Raw genomic sequence first — 23,070 nt, forward strand, 5'->3', positions numbered from 1 at the left:
CTGTAATTTTTGGTAGAAACGCCGCTTGGCATAAACACCGCAGTTAGAAGGGGACATCATGCATTTTTTTGGTTGTGTTGGTTGCTTAACATTTTACTACTATACAGCTAAATTTAAAATTTTACTACAGCTAAGTATTGTAACCTATATCCATGAAAGGAAATAAATGCAATGAAAGGAAATTAAGACATAAATGCTGAACAATTTTTTTAAAAAAAAATTGGTTTAATTAAAAAAAAAAATTAAATTGCAGAAGTAATTTCCCATTACACTTCATAGGAAACCTTCTTTTATTTTTAAGCACATCACATTATAAACTTCAAATTGCACTTCAAAGGAAACTGGTTGCTTCCTTTTCCCCACATCACATTCCAAAAATTATAAATTTCAAATTGCACTTCAAAGGAAACTTTCGAAGTCTGAAGTATCACTCTCCGAAGTAAAAAGGTCTAACAAGGTCTCATCTAATTTTTCAGGATAGTCTGCATCCTCGTCATTTTCATCCTCTTGTGAGATGTCAGTTGTGTCACTTTCAGCATTTTTGGATTGTATAATTCCAGGTTCTGTGAAACCAGAAATCACTGAAGAGTAGTAGAAGTTTATTATGGTTGTTGACCAATCATTACAGTTTGCATAATAAGTTTTACAAAACTTTGGAGTTAATAGTACAAGCCTTATGCAATTTGCAAGCAATAAAACAAAACTTGGCCACAATAGAAATCACTGGTTTAAAATTTGACAGCAGATATTCCAAATAAAAAAGACCAGAGTGGCCAGGATATTTCTTTATGAGGGGTAAAATAAGGTTAGAATGACTATCCCTGTAGAATTGGCAGCAAAGGATTACATGAGCAGTTGTCTCTATTCCCCCTGAGCTGCAGGGGCAGCAGCACATTGAATAAGGCATTCTATTGTATTTTCCCTCCAAGACTTCAGTAGGGAGAACATTTAATCTGGTAAGGGTCAGGGTTCTCCTGAATTTGGATAAGAGAATGTGGTCTAAGTAATCGGCCAGTTTAGAATTGAAACATATACGGTCCCCTTGACAAGTGTGCACATTCCTCTTGTAGGTCTGTGTCTAGGAGGCATTGTTTGATAAAATGGATAGCCTGATCAAAACCCTGGCCAATGAGTTCTTCCTGGGATATGCCAAGATGTTGGAGATTCATTTTTTAAAGCTGTTGTCCAGGAAGATGTGAAGCTATCAGTTCAGGGGTGTATCTAGGGTGAGGCAGGCAAGGCACATGCCCCGAGCACCACTTGAAGGGGGGGCACCATTTTTTTTAAATTAAAAAAATTAAAAAATGGCCACCAAAAATAAAATGGCCACTGCACATGCCCAAATGGCCTCTGTGAGGCCCTAGGCCAGTGGTTCTCAACGTGTGGGTCCCCAGGTGTTGCTGAACTACAACTCCGAGCATGCCTAGCCCCATTGGTCTTTGGTTAGGGATGCTGGGAGTTGTAGTTCAGCAACATCTGGGGACCCACACGTTGAGAACCACTGCCCTAGGCCATCCCAGGCCTTGCAGAGGCCATTTGAGCATGTGCAGTGGCCATTTTGTTTTCAGCAGTCATTTAAAAAATATTTTTAAAAATGGCCACCGTACATGCTCAAATGGTCCCTGCAAGGCCCTAGAGGCCAGCAGGGGGAGGGGGAACCTTTGCAGACCCCCGCAACGGCCTTTAGGAAGCCCCCTGAAGGGGCTACAGGTAATTTTTTTTAAATTTAATATAATATAAGTCACTGTACACATTCAGATTGGCACTGTGTACAGAGAATCAAGGCTTGTGAATACTGAGCCAAAGCCTATGAGCTAGGATTGTATTAATTTGCTCTTACTTTGCTTCTTGTGATAATGTGATATCTTAATGTTAATGGTGAGTTTGTCTTTGAATCAGTGTGAAATCCTTAGTCTTAAGGCCCACTGGGAGTTTCTTGCTCTCTTTCTCTCATTTTAACTGTCTTTCTGAAATACTAGAATATATTCCAAGCAGTACACTGTTTACTCTGCATATCCTTTAATTATTTTCATAGTATCTGGGAAAAGTCAAATTCTTCATTTATTTTTAAAACTTATGTAATAGTGATGCTACAATGCATAGTAAAGGATTAGACAGGCACTTTTGTTTAGTTTTCCAAGTACACCTCCACATAGTATTTGGGTATTTCAAGAGCTGCAGCATATTGAAACTTGTAGTTTTTCTAGCATTTTTTGGTCTGGCTACATCTACTGCGAAATAGTTTTTGGGGTATTAAAAGATTAACGAGCTTGACTTGTATTTTTCAGCTGATATTATGGTAAAGTTATCTGAAAGATGGTTGTCCGATGTTTGGACAGGGGGCGCAATTTCAGTGCTTGCTCTAGGCGCTATTTTCCCTAGATACACCTCTTTATCAGTTAGTACTATAAAGGAGCGAGTCCAGTGGGGGAAAAGACCAATGTCAGCCAGAATTTAATTATACAAAGCCAAATTTTCATCTCTGAAATGGTAACTCCAGCCTCTCTTTGGAGAGCAGCATTAGTAAAACCACCAGGCACTTGGAGGATGGCCCTTAGGAATATCATCTGGACTACTTCCAACGGCGTGGAGTTCTCATTAGGGCCAATTCGTGTCTCTTAAAGAATGTGGGGATAAACCTTAGCCATGAAATGTTTAATAGCTGCTGGGATGAAGATGGCACCCTTCGAAAAATAAAAAGATTTAATCGCATTTGCCACCCGTTGCGCATTATGAGAGACATAATTTAGATGGGAAATCACTGAAGAAGTTTTAAGAGCTTTCCATGCTTCCGAAACCCATTTTTTTGCAACCTCACTCTAGGTTACTCTGCACATTTCCCCATCCTTTGTGTATGTATGCAGCCTTTCCTCCTCCAGTTTTCCCAGTGCTCTTACATTTCACATCTGAAGGAAAATTGCTTTTTGGGATAGATTTCCTTTTAAAAATTAGCATTGGTTTTAGTTTGTCGCCATTTGCAGTGCAGGCTAATATGCACGTGAAAGATGTCTTCTCATTTCCAGTTGTCATTATGGAAATTGTTATTTTTCCTCTTTCATTCACAGTCGTATTTGGGGGACAGTCAAATGCCTGTGGAACTCCATCCATATTTTTTGTGATTGCACAAATTTCCTCTGCTCAATAGCGTTTGCAACAAATTTTAAAAATGCTGATTCACCCCCCCCCCAGTCCTTCTGCAACTGCTGTCTTTCGCCTCACAAATCTATAGCAACAAGGCAGGCTACCTTTAAAGTCAGTTATTCCCATTTGTTCTGCCATTAATTTTGCTCGTAGGCGGATTTTCACAGTAGAGACTGGCAGTCCTTTTTCTCTCTGCTCTTATATCCACTTCCCGAGATTATTCTCCAGATCAGGCCAGGCTGCAACACCACTTCTCTTAGCATGTTTTGATTTCGGCATACTTGCCAAGTCCTTTTCTTATTTCCACCTACGAATGCAGCATCCATCCACTTCAAATTTATGGGCTGTAGCTCTGTTTCTGATCTGTTCTGCTCTTAGCATGTCAGTTTGAAACTAGCAGTGTTTCAAGCTGACAACCTATGCCGTTGGGGTGCCATTTCCCCCCATGAAAACACCGCCAGAAATCCTGCCCAAAAATCTCACATAAACGCCACATCAGCAGAAGCACTTTTCCAGCTTGCACCTGAATTCTCACATAAACACCGCATCAGTGTGAAAGCCACAGGTGGCAAAAAACTTTTTAAAATGTACCCGCCGTGGCATTCTAGCAAATATTATGGTAGCTTAAAAGGTCGATTATACCTAATTCAAAACAGCCTATCAGCCTGCAGGCATCCTGTCCATAATAAGCACAGAAATATTCCAGAGCCCCATTAATAGGGACTACAGCCCAAGTCTGAGCAGCGTATGCTCAAATCTTTTATTTTAATGGTCCTAGGATAATAGTAAGTTACATCCGGACTTATTAGGATGTAAGTCTGCTAATAACTGTGTGCTAGATTTTCAGAGAAAGGCACATTTTAAATGTAAGCAGCATCCCTTGAGTTAAATGTGGGACAGACTTCTTGGTCTGCACTTGAATCTGGGCACCTTGCAAGCTGAACTTCTGAATCCCAGGTGGTGAGGAAATGGTTATAGTTGTTTTCTACTGCAGTGGTGGTGGGGGTGTATCCTGTATATCCTGAATATATTTTGTATATCCCACCCCCTTATTCATCTGTTCCAGAACTGATTCCTGGAGTTGAAAATAAGTTTTAGGTTAAGCCATAACTCGACTTGAGCCCTAGGATGTCCTGTGTTGTCAGTGTGGCTAAATCTCACTGATTTTGCCTTACTTCTTTCTTATTTGCTTTTCCAGTGTATGCGTTAGAATTATTTGTCTAATAATTATTTGTATCAGTCTTATCAGGCTGATAATAAAGTGAATGGCATTGCTCAAAAGAACCAAATACTTGTCAGAATTGTGTATGGTCTTTGTCTCTTTTCCCTGCAAGAAAAGAGATACAAGATACAACATAGTTGTGTTTTTTAAATGAATTTAAAAAAAAAAAACAGCTTTGAAAACCCTACAAATACAGTACTATAGAAATGAAGTTTAAAAACTGCAATTAATCAGTCCAGTAATAACTCTTCTTGATGTTAATATGTATCTTAGTTGGAAAGCACAAATTATGTTTGCAGTTGATTTTTATTGCTAAAAGAAATATTTTACTCTGGATGTCTGCACTCTGAAAGCTGCATGTAACTTAATAGAGAAAATCAATACAGCAGGGCTGTCTTAAGTCAGTGGAAGAATTTGTTCACATGTTGGTACAAAACCCTATTATTTCAGAGTCTGCGAATATTATTCTCTTTTGCTATTAATTTCAGGGATTTGTAGCAGTAAAGTTGAAATCTTGCTCTGGAAGCAAAAGAGAAACATATGTTCTTAAAGCTAATAAATTGTGCAAATGCACAAAATGAGTGCTCTAAACGGATGTCCAAATAGTCTGGTACAGCCCTGCCATTTGCTGTTTAAATATGGCAAGAAGCAATGAATGATTGCAAACTGCAGTTGCCTCCTCCTTATCCTCCCTTCCACACAGCTGGTATTATCTGTTCTGGGGCACAGCCAAAAACTCTCTGGTGCCACCTCTCTTGCCGTTCAAAGCTGGGATTGGTGGTGTAAATACATCATTTTATTTTTTATTTTGGTTGCACTTTTTTGCTTTAGGGTGGAAGTACAGTGCAGCACCATCTTGGTGAGGGCTCTATCTGTCTTAATGACCAGTAGCTTATTATGGCAAGACAATGGAGAATGAGCTATTCATTCAGCCCTCATAGCCTGTACTGAATCTGGGTTAGAAACGGTATGTCTCCGTTAATTGGGTGTGCACTTCTCTCCCTCTTCACCTCTCCCTCCTCTGCTCTATTTCTTTAAGGTACAAGGGGTTAAAAGAGCCACACCCACAGCAAACATTTTAGTTTGAAAATTGAAATGGGGAGGTTTTTCTGTGGCATTTATTAAGTGACCAGGCGGGGCTTCTGGGAAAGCAAGGTAATGGTCAGTAGGCATGTGCCCAAAATGTTTCGGAGGCCATTGTAAAGCCTCCGAAACGTTTCGGCGCTGGGGCGGTATTCGGTGTTTCGGCACCGGCAGGGGTAGTATTTTAAGGGCAGGAGAGGGTGTATTCAGCCCCCCCGCTGCATTCCCTCCCGTTGCTCTGTAAACTTCAAGCCCCTCGGGGCAGCAGTGTTCCCCCCTGCCGCCCCGTTCCCCCTGTCAGCTGGAAGTTGTGAGCGCTCGTGCGCCCATAGTACATGCATGCACGCGCCCATCTGCCATGCGCATGCACACAACTTCTAGCCAATGGGGGGAACGGGGCGGCAGGGAGGAACACTGCTGCCCCGAGGGGCTTGAAGTTTACAGAGCGCTGGCGGGGGAAATGCGGTGTGTGTGGGGGGTAAGTACAGCCTCCCCCGCCCTTAAAGTACTACCCCCGCCAGTGCCGAAGACTTTTCATGCACATCTCTAATGGTCAGTAGCTGGCAGTAGGAGAAGAAATAGAGACCAGCATAGAAAGGTAGAGTTTGTGGTGATTCACAATGCACTGAATGATTATAAGGTTGGTGTGATGATAGAGGTGTCCCTAGTTATTCATGGGGGTTCCATTCTCATCTGTAGGCACAAATATGGAAACTGTGAATAATGAACCCTTACCCCATGAGAATCTAGGGTTAGCTTCCTAATTTAAAAAAAGGGGGGGGGGGGGCAAAAAGAAGTAAGGGAGGCAGAAATAAGAGGAGAAAAACACTGTACCTTATTCTTCAGGTCTCCAGCAATCGCCCCCCCCCCCCAAAAAAGCCCAGAAAACAGTTGAATATTGACTTTTTTTAAGAGCCACAAAATCGCTCTCTGTTGTAAAATGATGGCTGGAAATGACAGTAGAAGTAATTTCTGGGTCATTTCTGGCCACTCAAAACTATGCATAGGTGAATTTTGTTTATTTTTCTACCCATGGATAAAGAAACAGTCTCGAAGACCCAACCACGGTTACGCAAAACCGCAATCCACAAGTCCGCTGATACTGAGGGCCACCTGTATACATATCTTTAGGACTACTTTACTCGACAGCATACTTTACCCTTTACCTTTTTACATTGTATCTAGTTATACTAGGCTGTGCTTATACAACTTGTGATCCACCAAGCCAAATGCAGATGACCAGTCATGTACTTTGGGCTGCTAGGTACACCACCACCCTTTAGTGGCTAGCCAACAAAACTGGCATCTGGTAGGGATGTGCACGGAACCAATTTGGTGACCCCTTTCTGGAGCTCCAAACTGGTTCGGTCTGCCAGTGTCTGAACTGGTTCAAAGGGCGGAGGGGGTGTAGCTTTAAAGGACAGGGAAAGCGCTGCCTCCCTGTCAGTCCCCGCCCCACTGCTTTTTCCCCTGCTGGCACCCTCCAAAAAAAGCGGGTGCTCTGGGCTGCAGCATTCCTGCTTGCAGCCCCAATCAGCATCACCGCGCTTATAGCTGAAAAAGCAGTGGTGTGGGGGCTGACAGGGAGGGAGTGCCTTCCCTGTCCCTTAAAGCTACCCCCACCCTCCTGGTAGTGCATAAACTGGTTCTGTGCACATCCCTAGCCTCTGGTGTGATACTGTATGTGGCTGGAGAGCTGCATTTAGTTTAAGGGGTCACAAAAGGGATGACCTCATACCTGGTGATATACTCTGTCCATATTCTCTTCCAAAAGATAATGGAAAGCCCAATGCTTATCACTTATAGAAGGCATTTTACACTGTCAGGATATACAAAAATGTTCAGAGAAATAGAAGTGAAGTCTACCTAAGTAGAGAGAGTTTCAGTGGGAGTACTGTGTCAATCCCTGCAGTAAGAAAAGTGTACAGTTGCTGCCTGAAGATGCTTCTTTTCTGGCAAGTCCTTGAATGATTGATTGTTTGATTTCTATACTGCTTTTCATTAAAATAATCCCAAAGCGATTTACAATATAATTAAAACAATGCACAATCGAAATACAGAAAGTACAGGTATTAAATATATCTCTATTTAAAAGTTTTGAAACCTATATAAAACAGTAACACACAACACAAAACAGCACGATAATATTATCTGCTGTACAGGGTCCCCTCCCTGCCACCAATATTTTGCTTTTACTTTTTACCGACGGCGTTTGTATTTTATGGATCTGTTCTGTAGATTTATTTATTTATTTAGTACATTTGTGTACCGCCCCATAAAAAAAGTCCCTGGGTGGTTCACAATGTAAAAAAATAATGTAAATCTGTTATTGTAGTGTTTTATTTGGGAAGAGGTTTTATGTGTCTCCAGGAGGAGGTGAAAAAGCAGGATGCCAGTCTGCTAATAAGAAAATTGGCTAGTGGAAGGACTAGTAGAATGGAAATCCTATTGCTGCCTAGCACAAACTTTATTCACACATTATATTCAATGCATGTACAATTTGTATACAGTATATGTACATCAGCCACCTAATGGCGCAGCGGGGAAATGACTTGCCTAGCGAGCAGGAGGTTGCTGGTTTGAATCCCTGCTGGTATATGGGAAACACCTATATTGGGCAGCAGCGATATATAGGAAGGTGCTGAAAGGCATCATCTCACACTGCACGGGAGGAGGCAGTGTTAAACCCCTCCTGTATTCTACCAAAGAAAGCCCCATGGCTCTGTGGTCTCCAGGAGTCAACCTGGTGACTTGAGGGCACAACTTTACTATGGACTATAAGACTCACTTTTTTCCTCAAAAAATATCAGCCAAAATTCAGGAGCATCTTATATGTTTTAACAGTTTAATATGTTAAAACTCTGAAAAACTGGATTAAAATTAAGGTGCGTCTTATAGTCCGTAGCGTCTTATAGTCCGTAAAATACGGTATATGCACATACAGATCTGTACACATGTACATTCATTCACACATTCAATGCATGTGAAGTAGTAGTAAATGAACACATGTACAGTCATTCACACAACCCCATTTTAAAGTGGACAGACACCTGTTTGCACTACAATGTATTGTCTAAATGAGCTGTTAGTTAGTTTGTTGATTGATTGATTGATTGATTTCTATACCACCCTTCCAAAAATGGCTCAGTGCGGTTTACACAGATAAATAATAAATAAATAAGATGGATCCCTGTCCCCAAATGGCTCACAATCTTCTAAAAGAAATATAATCCAAAATGTTTGTACTCTACATGTAATTAGTAGATTGGCTTTCAGTACATGTTTTTGGTTTTTGTGCCTGTCACAGCTCCAGAGAAGGTGCACTGAAGATTCTTCCCTGGAATAAACAGGAACACAGGGAAGAAGACTGGTGTGAAAAGCCCCCTTGCAAGTAGGTATACATGATTTATGTATGTCGTTGGCATGTTAATGATTAAGCATATTGGTTCTGATCTGGAGAGCTTAACTACATATGGGGGCTGCACATGTGTAGGAATGCTTCTGTTACCTTGTGAGGAGGGAAAGACATGGCATGTGTGGAGAACTTCCCTTTTCGAGAGAACAGTAAGGTCATGAGGTGCCTTCCAAATCTTTGAGAAGACTACAAAGATATGACTCTCTCTATAAAAGCACAGAGGAGTTGCATAAGCTTATGTGGTACTGTGGAGTAATGCAAAAATTACCTTACATGGGCTTTGCAGTAGTTCACAGTGTGGCTGACTTAGGCCCGTTTGCTTGACATTCAGGATTTGGTGAGATCAGGAGCAGACATCCAGCTCATCGGGCCTTCTTGCCATGAACTGAAGTAGCCTGAAGTGGTGCTGCCTCTGATCTTGTCCAAGTGAAATCATGGGGGCCAAGTAATGAACCAGTTGAACAGAGCCCTTTATGTACACGGAAACAGTTGTTCATTTAAAGCAGCTTAATAAAATGTGTATGTAAGTAAGCACCTGTTGATGCAATGATAAGGTTAATTGACTAGGAATAGATGCAAATTCATTAGGGACAATTAACTTCTCTGTGTGTAGTTGTTTTGCATAGTGTTAAAATATCTTTATTGTGTTAGAAATAGCAATGGCGCATTTTGAATTATAACCTTCCTACAGACTTTCTTTTTAAGATTCCAGTTAATCAGAGCTATTAATCACTTAACATTTATTTTAAAGACAACCAGCCTGAATGAGTCTGAATGAGATTGTATTTTGTAATAAAATGCATAACTTCTGATCTGAAGGTACTTTTGTTGAAAAATGATTTTTGAATCAATCTATTCATATCCAATATGAACCCTTCACTGATACATATTAATTTATTCAGTATATTTCCATAATAAATGTTGGTTTTGCTTGATCCGTCTTGCTTCAAAGAAACCATTGCTATGTGAAGTAAGTTTTCTTTTCCTTTTTTAAATATGTGACTTAGGCTGACAGTTGAACCAGCACTTCAAGATGAAGGCGAATTTTTATATGATTCTCACCCAGAATTGATGAAGTACAGAACTACTGAACTTACAATAAGCCTAGTCACTGATTGGTATTGGACTAGAGCAGAGGAGATAGAAAACTATTCTATGCAGGTACACATGCTTACTCCTATGAGATCAGTTGTCTTTTATACTAACCCATTCTGGATGTTTGAATTAGGGATGTGCACGAACTTGTTCAGAGGCCCTTTTACAGGCCTCTGAACAGGTTCGAAGGCGGGGGTGGTGGTGTCTCACTTTAAGGGCAGGGGAGGGTGGACTTACTCCTTCCTCCGCTTTCCCCCTGCTAGCGCCCGGTATTTTACACATCCTATGTGGTAGCAGTGTACTTCCCTGCCACCCTGTTTGCTCTTCGGTCAGAAGTGGCTGGAAGTAGCTGGCGCATATGCACCCATGTCACGCTCGCGCATGTCGGGCAGGTGGGTGTGCGCTCGCAATGGGCACACGCACACCAGCTACTTCCAGCCGAGGAGCAAACAGGGTGGCAGGAAAGTATGCTGCCACCCCGTAGGATGTGTAAAATACTGGGCGCCAGCAGGGGGAAAGCGGAGGGAGGAGTAAGTGCACCCTCTCCCAACCTTAAAGTGGGACATCCCCCACCATCGAACCACCCCTGCTTGGTTCCATGCACATCCCTAGTGTGGAGGCATACCATCATTTTAAATAATGTTCTATACAACATGCATGTAATATTAAAAATATGACTATTTGTAATGCTGGTACAGTGGAGAAGTACAAACTTTCTATTTAAGAGGTCCTAGATTCAATCAATACTATCTACGTTTTGAAAAGGATCTCAGGCAGCAGGGCTTTTTACTGATATTAACACAGTTCTCAGTCTGCTTGGTTCCATGCACATCCCTAGTGTGGAGGCATACCATCATTTTAAATAATGTTCTACACAACATGCATGTAATATTAAAAATATGACTATTTGTAATGCTGGTACAGTGGAGAAGTACAAACTTTCTATTTAAGAGGTCCTAGATTCAATCAATACTATCTACGTTTTGAAAAGGATCTCAGGCAGCAGGGCTTTTTACTGATATTAACACAGTTCTCAGTCTGCTTGGTTCCATGCACATCCCTAGTGTGGAGGCATACCATCATTTTAAATAATGTTCTACACAACATGCATGTAATATTAAAAATATGACTATTTGTAATGCTGGTACAGTGGAGAAGTACAAACTTTCTATTTAAGAGGTCCTAGATTCAATCAATACTATCTACGTTTTGAAAAGGATCTCAGGCAGCAGGGCTTTTTACTGATATTAACACAGTTCTCAGTCTTCTTAATGTTTGCTGTTTTGTGATGGGGGTGGGTTGGGAAACTACTTGCTTCTGTTCCCTTGATTGTTTTGGACTCCATTTCAACCAAACAGCTTTTTGTCAAATCAAGTTTTATTTACGGTCCTAGACCAAACAATCCATACATGCAAAAGGCAAAACAAATTTATAAGAAACTCTATAGGTTCTCATTATACATCTTAAGAGCAATGTAACAAAATTTGGCTACAGAGTTAAAATTTAAAACATCCTCATCAGAGAGTGGAAATTTAACAAGTTGTTCAGCAGATTGATCCGGCTGTTTACAGACCAGAGGTAAAATTAAGTGCTCCCTCAATTGCCTATGAATTTTACAGGATAATAGAATATGCTCAATGGATTCTATTTCCCCACTGCCACATCTACAGTAGCGTTCTTCCAGGGGAACACCATTGTATCTCCCAGCTAATAATGCAGAGGGAAAAGAATTTGTTCTTGCCCTTGTAAATGCCCACCGGAATTTGCTGAGTGTAATATGGGATAAATAGTTTGCTGGTGAAAGATCCCATCTAGTTCTTACTCCTTTATAGAATTCTGTTAAAGAGGCCCAGTTCAGTTTTTTATCTATATCAGTTTGTATAATCAAAACTGTTAGTTGCATGATTTTGTCAGTAACCTAGATTTTATGTAACTTTTCATGAAGAGAGGGCCACAATGTTTATTAGCAGCATTCCATCACCATCTCTACTGCAATTTATAGACTGGACAGGCTGCACAGCCAATTGGGCTGGAGTGAGGGAGTAGCTTCCTCCCTCAACTCTGATTGCATGGGGCCAAAACTGCAGTTCCAGTGTTCAGATGTAACACTGGCGCTGCAGAACTGGAATTTGTGGCAGCAAAACACCACTCTGACCAAAGGTTCAGAGTGGAGTTTAGATAGGGAAACAGTGGGCCCCCTTCCGCTGCAAATTCAATTCCCCTAAATCTGGACGTGCAAGTGAGGAAACCGGAGATGAAGGGAACTCCGGTTTCTTGTTATATCTGAATTCATCTTTAGACTTGCTGTTCACTTTACTGGGGAGACAAAAATGTCATTTGACAAAAATGTCAATAATAATAATAATAATTATTATTATTATTATTATTATTATAATTATAATTACTATTATTATTATTATTTGTCAATAAATACTTTAAACTAGCTGGGCTGGGTGCAGAGCATCTGTGCCTCCAGCTGCCCCCCCCACCACAATTAGACCCCCCCCCCACCATGCTGGCATCTTCAGCTTTCTGGCTGGCTGGCTGCTCCCCCTCCCCCCCCCCGCCCGCATGGGATTAGCAATGGGTACAATTAAGAGAATTAAATATATAGAAGACGAGCTAAAATTGTGCTCCTGCTATCCTAGTTGGTGTAGAAAGAATATTTGGAGATTGCAATTCATTCTGTCCAGTAAGTTGTCAGGTATGATAGTCAGAGTTCTGCAAGACATGGCATATAAATTGCATGTCTTTCAAATAACTTGAGTTTTTGGTTTTTTTAAAAAATGTATTCATATTATAAGAGTTGACACTCAATTTGTAGAAAGCATGTTGAAAGTAGTTACGAACTGGGTCAAATTTGCTGAACCAGTTTTTTAAAAAAATTGTGCCAAATCAGAGATTTAAATACGAATGGACCTGAATCAGAATTAACCCCATTTTGTATGACTGTCTAAGATAATCAGCTATATTTGCACACACTCTCTTTCTTTTAATAGGTGGATTGTGCTCTCTCTCTGGTTCGCCTTGGCATGGAGAGGAACATTCCTGGTCTGCACTCTCTGTGTGACGATTTGGTTACACTGGAGACACTGGTTTATGAGACTGGAGCTGACATAACTTTGAACTTGAAAGATCTGCAGCAGATGAAAGACATTGAGAAGCTTAGACTATTAATGCTGCATGTATGTGTTGCTTTTGGTTTTGTGACTGCATCCATGGGTTGGCGGGGGCGGGGGGGGCAGATTCTGTGGCCTCCACTTCTTCTATGAAGTGAAATCTAGGCTCGGACAGTCTTTTGTGGGAAATTTATCACTATCAGCTTAGTTTGAGCTGGATTTGTCTTAATTGTCCTCAATCACTCAAAAAAAGGGCCCCCTGGTTCAAGACTAAAGCCACAATCCAACACATAGTAAAGTGCCCCTGCTTTCATTTTATTGTTGTGAGTTTAAAGGATTGGGACCCAAAGCTGCTACTTTTTTTCCTGGGTGAGACGCTTACCCATCCCCTGAAAATCCAGCAATCCCACCCTTCAGAGGTGCAGCTAGGTAATTTTGGAGCCTGGACCTAATGGCCAAGCCCCACTCCCCAACCCCAACTCCAAGGTAAGCATCACCTACCTACGCGCACACACAGTGACACTCACAGTGTTTTACATGTGGGTTCTTGAGGACCCAAACGGCAACTGAACTTAAAAGAATATAAGGATGTCAAACAAGATGCTTTATGCAATATGCAGTAGCAGAAACATTTTAACATGTAACTTAACATATTCCCATGCCACATATTTCTTTCCCCCTCCCCCCTCTGTATCTCAATCTTTAACTGATCCAAAAAGGATTTGAATGAAGGTGAAGAAACTGTTAGGGTTTTATTTTACCCCTTTCCCCTCAACAGCTTCTCCCCTCCCCTGCTCCACAAATGAATAAACAGGCAGTACTCAGTTTACTTGTTGTTCTCTCTGGACTGATTTGGTTTTCTTTCTCACTGGTGTTCTGGATATGTGTGCATTTGCTGCCTGTGCGGCCAGTGCCACTTGGGTAGCTCCAGAGCCTCAGCCTCCCAGCAGGAGAGTCAGTGGCTGCCTGCCTCTCTTTCCTGCTCTTGGGGTCCCTGGCCTCACGGTAGCTCCTGCCTGTGCCTCGTTCATTATACTTGTCGTTTCGCTCCTGCTCTCCTCTGCATGCTGTGCAGTGCAGCTCGTTCTTCTGTGCCGCTGGAGCACTCGGAATCTCCAAGTGGACTCCCGACACTGCACCCGTGTTGTGTCATGTGCGTGCAGTGCGCACACACCACAGGCGTTGGAATGGCCAGGCGGAAGCAGCTGTCAGCTGAGGCTCAGTAGTCTTCTCACCTGGCCGGGTCCCACTGCTGCACCTGAAACAGATCAGGCAATCGGCAGGAGGCTGGCAGCAGCAGTCAACCCTCACAGCCTGCCATGCACGGCTGCCCAGCACAGCGTGAGTGGATCAGCAGCAGCGACATTAAGAGCAGGATTTGGGGCCTGGGAGGCCTTACACTTTCACCCGGAAGTCCAGGGGAAGGGGCATCTTTGCTGCCCTTCACCATCCTTTCCAGGCTGATAGTATGTTAACTGAAGAATATGAGAGCCACTTCCACATGGGTGCTTCCCTTGTTGCTTTAGTAATTTCTGTAGAAAGCAATCCTATAGGTTGACTGACTGATGTTAATTTTCATGCCAGTTAGGGGTGTAGCTATAACTGAGCAAAAGGGTTCAAAGAACCCGGGCCCCCAGCTTCTGAGGGGCCCCCAGCTCCACCTCTCCCTATTTTCTTCATTCTTTCCCTCACTCTGAGGGGCCGCCAGAGAGAGGGGTGAACACAGGCCCCCTCTCACCTAGGTACACCCCTGATGCCAGTATACCATTGCTGTAAAGCAAACATGGCGTGCTGTGCATATGGAGTTGCTTCAAGCTCTTTTCTTTCTCTCTAGAATGGCCAGTCATTTAATTTTCAGTGTGTTTTCCGACAGAGAAATTTTGTATCAGCACAGTTGGTAACTTCATTTTCAACAGTATGATGATAACTTTAAAACGCATTTTGGCACCAGAAGAAAATGAATAGGGTTTTCATATGATTCTAGATTTATTTATTTATTTTTATCACTTAAATAGTTTATAGATTTAGTTTAACTTAATAATGCACTTAATCTGTGTTCATCTTTTTAATTTTAAAACCATTGAACTTTCCAGTCTTCATATGAAATGTATGTGAAAAACACTTACCAGTGGATGGTTCCATTTTTACATCGATGTGAAAATAAGACTCCAGGTCTTGCGAATGAGCTTTTAAAAGAATATTTGGTAACTCTGGCAAAAGAAGACCTAAAACTTCCTCTGAAAATCATTGAACAGTCTAAACCAGCTGTAAGTTGAGATTACTAGTTGTCTATATAAGTAGTTGTCAATCTAAATATACTTATAAGTATTTTAAATTTTTATTTTTCAGAATTGCAGTCATGAGTATGTTTGAAAGTGTAACTTGTTTTGCTAATCTGCTAATCAGTGTCAGCCTGACATGATGCTACTTTTTTGAATTAAACATTTTTGTTGTCAATATGAGCAGTTGTTCTCCAGGCAAGGTTAAACTGGAATTTCTAAGACATGGCTAATCTTTATCCAAATGTCAGAATATACCTTTAAGCATTAATCACTTCCACGCTTACCCAGCAGAATGAGTGTTTAGCAAGGGTGACTCTCTAATGTCATTCTGCTGCTGTTCTTTCTGTGGTGTGAAATTTCTAAATTATAGGTCTCTTCTCCCACCATCACCAATTTGTTTTGTGACTTCTTGGCCTTCTAAAGAATATGTAAGAACATGCAAAATTCTGTTGGTCCAGGCACAATCTGCTACTGATGTTTGGGTGAGGAACTACTACACATTCCTCCTATGTCAGTGCTAAATCCCTGTATTTGCTTTTGTCCTTTGGGAAATACTGTGTAAAATGTATTGGAGCATGTATGGGTTCAGGTGTGCAATTGCACAGACTCACTTAAAATCCAAGTCTTTTTCTGTAGAATGAAAATGCATTTTCATACTGTAGGTGAAAATGTGCAACAATGAGTTCTAGGTCAGTAAAGGACAAAATGGAAATGAAATGCAGCAAGAATGTTGGTCTGGACACAGTCAAAGCATAGTTTATTTTTATTTCTCAAAATTTGGAATATAAAATCTAGCTCAGAGTGGTTTTCACTCTAGCAGAGAGCAAGATGAAGCTGGAACAGAATGTTGGACTATGAGAATCTATATCTATATTATTCTTTAAGACGGGCCATGCGTGGAGACGTGGTAGAAAGGAGGCGATTGGCTGACAGAGTTTGCAAGCAGAAGCACCTGATTGAGCCGTGGAGATTCCCTATGCAGATAGGGAGGAGCCTGTGAGAGCAGAAGTACCATGGTGATTGGGCAGTGGGGATTCCATATGCAGATAGCGTGGCTCGGCTGCCACGAAACTGAAAGCAGCGGTGAGGACTGGAGCGTCTGGCCGGGGCACAGACTACTTCCTCGCTGCAACTCAGGAGCGCCTGGCCGGGGCACAGACTGCTTCCTCGCTGCAACTCAGCAGCACTGCCAGTCGCTCCTGCCGTTTCAGTGGCCCTTTAAAGGGGCAGGGCCCAGTCACAGCAGCAGTAAAAGTTTACTCTGCGTTACAGAGCAGCTGGCTGAGGCCGCTCCAGTCCCGGTGGCGACGCTGCTCTCCCGGGAACAAAGCGGAGGCGGGAGCGTGCACGCGCGACGGCGGCAGGCCGCCTTTGCAATCTCCAACTCAGCTTGCTCTGGGGGTAGGAAGAGGCGACAGGGGCGCCTCATCGTTGGCCTGGGCACCTGCTGAGGGATCGGGCAGCTGGGAGGGCGGGCAAGGGCCCCAAAGTCTCCCCCACACCCGGCTTCAGCGGCGCCGCCAGGCCTCGGCGGCGGCTCCGCCACCACCTCGGCCAGCTTCCCCTGCCGCCTCTTCCTCCCGGCCGGCTTCGGCGGCGTGGCCAGGCCTCGGCCATGGCTCCGCCGCTGCCTCGGCCGCGCCGCGTCCTCCCCGCTCCTCCAGTTTCCCCCGCCGCTTCTTCCCTGGTTTGGGGGGGCTTCCCCAGCTTCTTCGTGGCGGCCGCTTCTGGCCGTCCAACATGGCCGCCTGGTGTTGGTGGTCGTGTCTCCCTTGGGCTGTTCTGGGAGACATGGACGCAGATCCCCAACGTTCCAAAGCCACGGACACTCACTTAGGGCTTTATTATATATAATATAATATAATAGGATAGGATAGGATAGCAGGCAGAGGTCTGCAAAAAGACGGGTCATGAGGGAGGAAGGAGCCCCTTCAGGAGAAGGAGGCTGCCGTTGTGTGAATTAAATGAGGAAACAAGATGAACAAAATCTGTTAACTCAGGGAGGGAGGGAAAAAACATGAAGGGAGGGGGAAGAAAGACAGAGGGGAAGAGCGAGTGGAGGAGAGAGAAAGAGAAAAAGAAGGGAGGGGGAAGAGAGACAGAAGGAAGGGCAAGGGACGGGCCTGAGCCTGTCAGCAGCCTGAGGGGAATGAGTGGCCATGGCAGCACTAGCAGCAAGGAAGGGCCCAGTCAACTACTTCTGCTGTTTGGGGCTACCGAGGGCAGCAGGCAGGCAAGGGATGGGCCTGGGCCTGAGGGGAATGAGTGGCCGTGGTGGCAGCAGTGAGAAACGACTCGGTCAACCACTGCTGCTGCTCCTGGGGGGAGGAGCAGGAGCAGGGCTCGGGTGAGGTCTCTGGGGCTGCAGCTTGGCCCTCTCCCTCTCCCACTGTCGATATCCCTCTTCCTCTCGCTCTCCCTCTGTCGATATCCCTCTCCCTCTTGCTGTTGATTTTGCAATGCCCCGACCAATTTGAACCAAACTTGGTACAGTTGTAAGGACACGTAAAGATACCTCAACAGCATAGTTTGTGAAGATGTCCTCTGCCCCATTTCAAGATGGCAGATGTGTGAACATTTTGAAGTGGAAGTGGGCTATCTTGTGAAGAGGGTAATTAAGGTTATAGTGAAAGGAAAGTAGGCAAATTAGTTCTTATTATAACTTCTTGTTGCTTTTATATTTTACCCAATGGAATACGCAAAAACGTGATCTCTCACCTGTAGCCTGAAGTGGAATTCCGCATTCTACCACCTTTATGTCCATTTCATTGTGCTGAATGTATAACTCAGGCCACGAAAGAGGCTTTTTCAGTGGCAGCCAAGTATATGAATCTAAAAATGGAGCAGTTCAGACATGTGGAACTTCTATATTCTGAGGAGCATGTGTGTGAGTGTAAAGGGGAAAGGGAGTATTTGGTACTCCCCTTGGCCAGCTTAGTGGAAGTCGCTGAAAGTTAGATTTAAGAGTTAACCAGATTTAAGTCTGGCAATGCTTTTAAAATATTCCCACATTTGGGACTTTGATAGGTCTACAGAGTTGTGGAGTAGCACCTTAAGGAGTGGAGCCACTCTGGGAAGAGCATCTGGATTCCAAGTTCTTTCCCTGGCATCTCCAAGATAGGGCTGAGAGAGATTCCTGACTGGAATCTTGGAGAAGCTGCTGCCAGTCTGTGTAGACAATATTGGGCTAGATGGCCCTGTGGTCTGACTCTGGGAAGAGCAGAACATCCTAAGTTCCCTCCCTGGCATCGCCAAGATAGGGCTGAGAGAGATTCCTGACTGGAATCTTGGAGAAGCTGCTGCCAGTCTGTGTAGACAATATTGGGCTAGATGGCCCTGTGGTCTGACTCAGTATATGGCAGCTTCCTATGTTCCTATGTAATATCACAATCTGTACCGATGCCCTTGAAAGATAGGATAGGGACATAGGCAGCTGTCATATTCTGAGTCAGACCATTGGTCTATCTAGCCCAATATTGTCCAGACAGACTGGCAATGGCTTCTCCAAGGTTGCAGTCAGGAATCTCTCTCAGCCCTATCTTGGCGATGCCAGGGAGGGAACTTAGGATGTTCTGCTCTTCCCAGAGCAGCCCCATTCCATAAGGGGAATGTATTACAGTGCTCATGCATGTAGTCTCCCATTCATATGCAACTAAGATGGCCCCTGCTTAGCGAAGGGGACAAGTCATGCTTGCTACCACAAGACCAGCTCTCATGCAGATATAGAAGGTGGCATTAAGTAGACTCCCTTGGTTGATCTTAAAAAGTTTCACAATAAAACTCGCTGTGAGGGAGTTGGTCTCTTACTTCACACAAGCCACTTGCTCATTGTAATAACTGAAAAGTAAAATATAGAGTAGAGGGAGAAGGAGCTTCTGTGAGGGAGATTACTGTGGTCCTTAAATAAATCTGTAGTTACTTGCATCTTCTTGAGGTATTATGGTATACCTGCAGATTCAGACTGAATCTTAATTCCTGTGTCTTAAGTGGAATATTGCTAGGGTGTTCATCAATTCTTCACTTTTTGGCTGTTTACAGAAGTAGATTGGCTGTAAGTCAGAGGAAACTAGCATTCTATTGCATATTAAACCTATTTATATGAAAATGTAGTCAATAGCATACTGTAGCTAAGTTAAAAGCTTTAGGATTACAAATATTAATACGCTGATTCATGGGAAACACTTCTAAAAAATGAAACTGGAAATATCTTGTCGTTTCAAGCAGCTGCTGTGCTCACAGGTAACAAATGAACTTCCATTCCTGGTTTTGTGGTTTTGTAAAATATTCTCAATTGAGAATTATTAAACATCCAGGAAACCTCGGTAATTAACAAAAATTACTCAGTTGGTTTTACAGTTGTAATTGTGCTGTTTAAGAGTCAGTTGACTCTCATACAGAAATATGGGAGAAGCTAACAACAAACAGAAAAACATTCTGCCATCTAGCAATGGATGTGACCTTTTCTTTCTTCTTTCTCCTAGTGTCAGCAAAAAATAATTTCTGATCAAGACCTTCTGATGGTTATTGCATTAGAATGTATCTACAGCTGTAAACGTGATGACCAGCTGTCTTTATGTTATGATATCTTAGAATGTCTCCCCCAGAGAGGTTATGGGTGAGTATTGCCGGATACTAGCTTTTGGAATTTGTGATTTTTTTAAAAGCATGAATTCATCTAATTTGTAACTTGTTTACAAATACTGTTTTAATAGATCAATAGCATCTCCTTTTAGGATCCAGAAAATGATGCAATAAAGGGCTAATTTATACAATCTAGGGGTACAGTATAGAAAAACTGCATAGAGGTGTACTGCATGAGTTCTTCCCCATAGAACAATCTCTCCCTACATCAAAGATTAGCTTCTCAGGAAAAAGAGTTCAATCTAACCTTCTGCCTGACATGCTGTTTTTCATATGCAAGAATGTTTTGGTTTTTCTTGCTTTTTTTCATGGAAGAATATCCAAAAAGGCAATCCCACGTTTGTCACCTGCAATTCAAAGAGATGTAATCCAGAAAATGCTTTCCCACTTGATTCTTCCGTATGTGTAGCTCAGTAAAGTTTTGAACTTTGGCACTAACTCCACAGTGTTTGAACTTGAGTTTCTCCAAGCAGCAGTCACACACCCCACCCATCCAGCAAATCCCAATGGAACTCAGGACAATATAGAAAAGATTTTGTGAAGTGCCAATGCTCCTGCAGTGCCCGGAGGGGGGCGGGGGGAGAAGGCAAAAGCCCCTCTTGAGCATGGGCTAGGCCATGAGTTCCTAGCTTTTCTAAGTAAGTGTTGGAGTCATACATAGGGTAGATTGCATCTACAATCAAGCAAATCATTCATATTTTGGGTTTCCTCTTATTAACTATGGTACATACACTTAATGAGCAGGAGCTAATTTGTTCTTGGCAACCAGAGAACCCTGGCTGCATTTGAGGTTCTCTTTGTAGAGGATTAAAGCCTTTGTCTCAGAGCAAGCTCACTTGAGAGTAAGAAATGCTGAACCATCCCTGCTGAGCTTGCATGACTAGGTTTCTCCTAAAACATTTCTGTAATATCAGTAGGTTCAAAAGGCTGCCACCAGATCTCTCCTACAGGCTACTCTGAACGGGAATTGGAGTGATCAAAGATTCCTGTTCGCCTTTTCCTCCTTGCTAACAAGCAAGTGTATAAGTCCAGTTGTCCTCCCTGGCCTGCTGCTGGCATGTAGAGTTAAATTGTTAATTTGGCCAAGCTGTCATTGCGATACGTTTTGCTCCAGAGAAAATATCCCTTCAGCCCCCACATTTCCTGACTTAAAAACCAACTAGGAAAGGCTTGTAAAAAGAAAAGCTTGTAAAATGAAAAGAACTAAACACCCCACCCCCCCAGTTTTATTCAATTACTACAGACTGTTTCCCTCTGAGACTTTCTCAGCTTTTAAATACAGTTAAGTATATTTCGTAGGATTACAAAAATAGGTTGTCTTAATGCACATTTAAATGTGTATAGTCTTTTGCAATGCCCTAGATAGGGTTGGGTGTAGGCTAGTGTTACTTATTTTAATTATGTTACAGATAAACAATAATAGACCAGTATCAGGAATATACATAGCACACACCAAAGAAACAGAAATTCTAATGCAAAGTCTGACTAAACAAAGCTTTTGCTAGACTAAGCTCCCCAAAGCCAAAGCCCAGGCTTCCTTTTTCCTTGAATTCACCAATCTCCGGTTGAGATTCAAGCCCCAGCAGTTCTATTTTCCAAAAGCAGCAGTCATCCTCCTGCAGCCATCTTCCATGGCCACATGTGTCCTTTACTTCTCACAAAGACATGCCCTTCTTGTTCCAGAATTCCCTGCAAGTGCTCTCTAGGTCCCACCCACCTGGTGTGCTGATTGGCTGCCCTGGAGCTCACCAGCGTGTCAGTCAAGACAAGGGTTCACTCCCTGTTAACTCTTTAGGGGGACGGGTGGCTGATCACTACACTCTCCTGCTAGACAACTGACACTTTCCCCAGAACTGTGCATTAAGAACATAATAATAGTCCTGGTGGATCAGGCCAAGGCCTATCTAGTCCAGTATCCTGTTTCACACAGTGGCCCACCAGATGCCTCTGGGGAGTCCACAGGCAAGAGGAGAGGGCATGTCCTTTCTCCTGTTGTTGCTCCCCTGCAACTGGTATTGAGAGGCATCATGCCTCTGAGACTGGAGGTGGCCCACAGTCACCAGACTAGTAGCCATTGATAGACCTGCCCTCCATGTATTTGTCTAAGCCCCTTTTAAAACCATCCAAGCTGGTGGCCACGACCACATCCAATGGCAAAGAATTCCATGGATGAATTGTGCTCCAGGCCCCTGATTGGTTGCCCTCTTCTGCACCTTTTTTAGTTCTACAATATCTTTCTTAAGATACGGTGACCAAAGCTGTATGCAGTACTCCAGATGTGGCCACACAATAGACTGGAAAAAAGGGCATTATAATCTTAGCATTTTTATTTTGAATCCCCTTTGTAATTACTCCTAACATGGAATTAGCCTTTTTCACAGCTGCCATGCACAGAGTCGATAAAATGAGCTGTCCACCACGACCTCAAGATCTCTCTCCTGGTCAGTCACCATCAGCTCAGATCCCATCAGCATATATTTATTTATTTATTATTACATTTTATATCCCGTTCTTCCTCCAAGGAGCCCAGAGCGGTGTACTACATACTTCAGTTTTTCCTCACAACAACCCTGTGAAGTAGGTTAGGCTAAGAGAGAAGTGACTGGCTCAGAGTCACCCAGCAAGTATCATGGCTGAATGGGGATTTGAACTCTTTCTCCCCGGTCCTAGTCCAGCAGTTGGGGTTTGATGCCCCAATATGCATCACTTTACACTTGCTCACGTTGAACCGCATTTGCCATTTTGTCGCCCAGTCCCCCAGTTTGGAGAGATCTTTTTGCAGCTCCTCACAATCTGTTTTGTATTCCACTATCCTAAATAGTTTAGTATCATCTGTAAATTTGGCCACTTTGCTGCTTAGCCCAATTTCTGGATCATTTATGAACAAGTTAAAGAGCACAGGTCCTTGTACCAATCACTTGCAAAGTTTCTCACTCCTGGGCAACATATCAGGTTTCAACTGTTGTATTGGAACAACTGTGATTGTTGCTCATTCCTGAGAAATGTAAATATCTTAAATCTTGGTAAAAGGAAGGAAAAGGGAGAGAAGAACATCGGAAGTTGCCTTTTAGT

At 42.9% G+C, this 23,070-nt stretch overlaps 1 protein-coding gene across 8 annotated transcripts in view; it reads left to right on the plus strand.

The window, feature by feature from the left end:
• Positions 1-23,070, plus strand: part of NBAS (NBAS subunit of NRZ tethering complex) — a 304,433-nt gene that overhangs the window by 93,758 nt on the left and 187,605 nt on the right. For all 8 annotated transcript variants that reach the window (XR_008313691.1, XR_008313692.1, XR_008313694.1 and 5 more), the window contains 5 exons: positions 8,754-8,837; positions 9,869-10,022; positions 12,956-13,141; positions 15,169-15,342; positions 19,839-19,972. Coding sequence is in view for 5 of the 8 variants with exons in the window: in XM_053285448.1 (XP_053141423.1) it covers positions 8,754-8,837; positions 9,869-10,022; positions 12,956-13,141; positions 15,169-15,342; positions 19,839-19,972 (732 nt within the window). In the remaining 3 variants the exon portion in view is untranslated. The remainder of the gene's footprint in view (positions 1-8,753; positions 8,838-9,868; positions 10,023-12,955; positions 13,142-15,168; positions 15,343-19,838; positions 19,973-23,070) is intronic.

The sequence above is a fragment of the Hemicordylus capensis genome, chromosome 1 (assembly GCF_027244095.1).
Source record: "Hemicordylus capensis ecotype Gifberg chromosome 1, rHemCap1.1.pri, whole genome shotgun sequence".
Classification (NCBI taxonomy): domain Eukaryota; kingdom Metazoa; phylum Chordata; class Lepidosauria; order Squamata; family Cordylidae; genus Hemicordylus; species Hemicordylus capensis.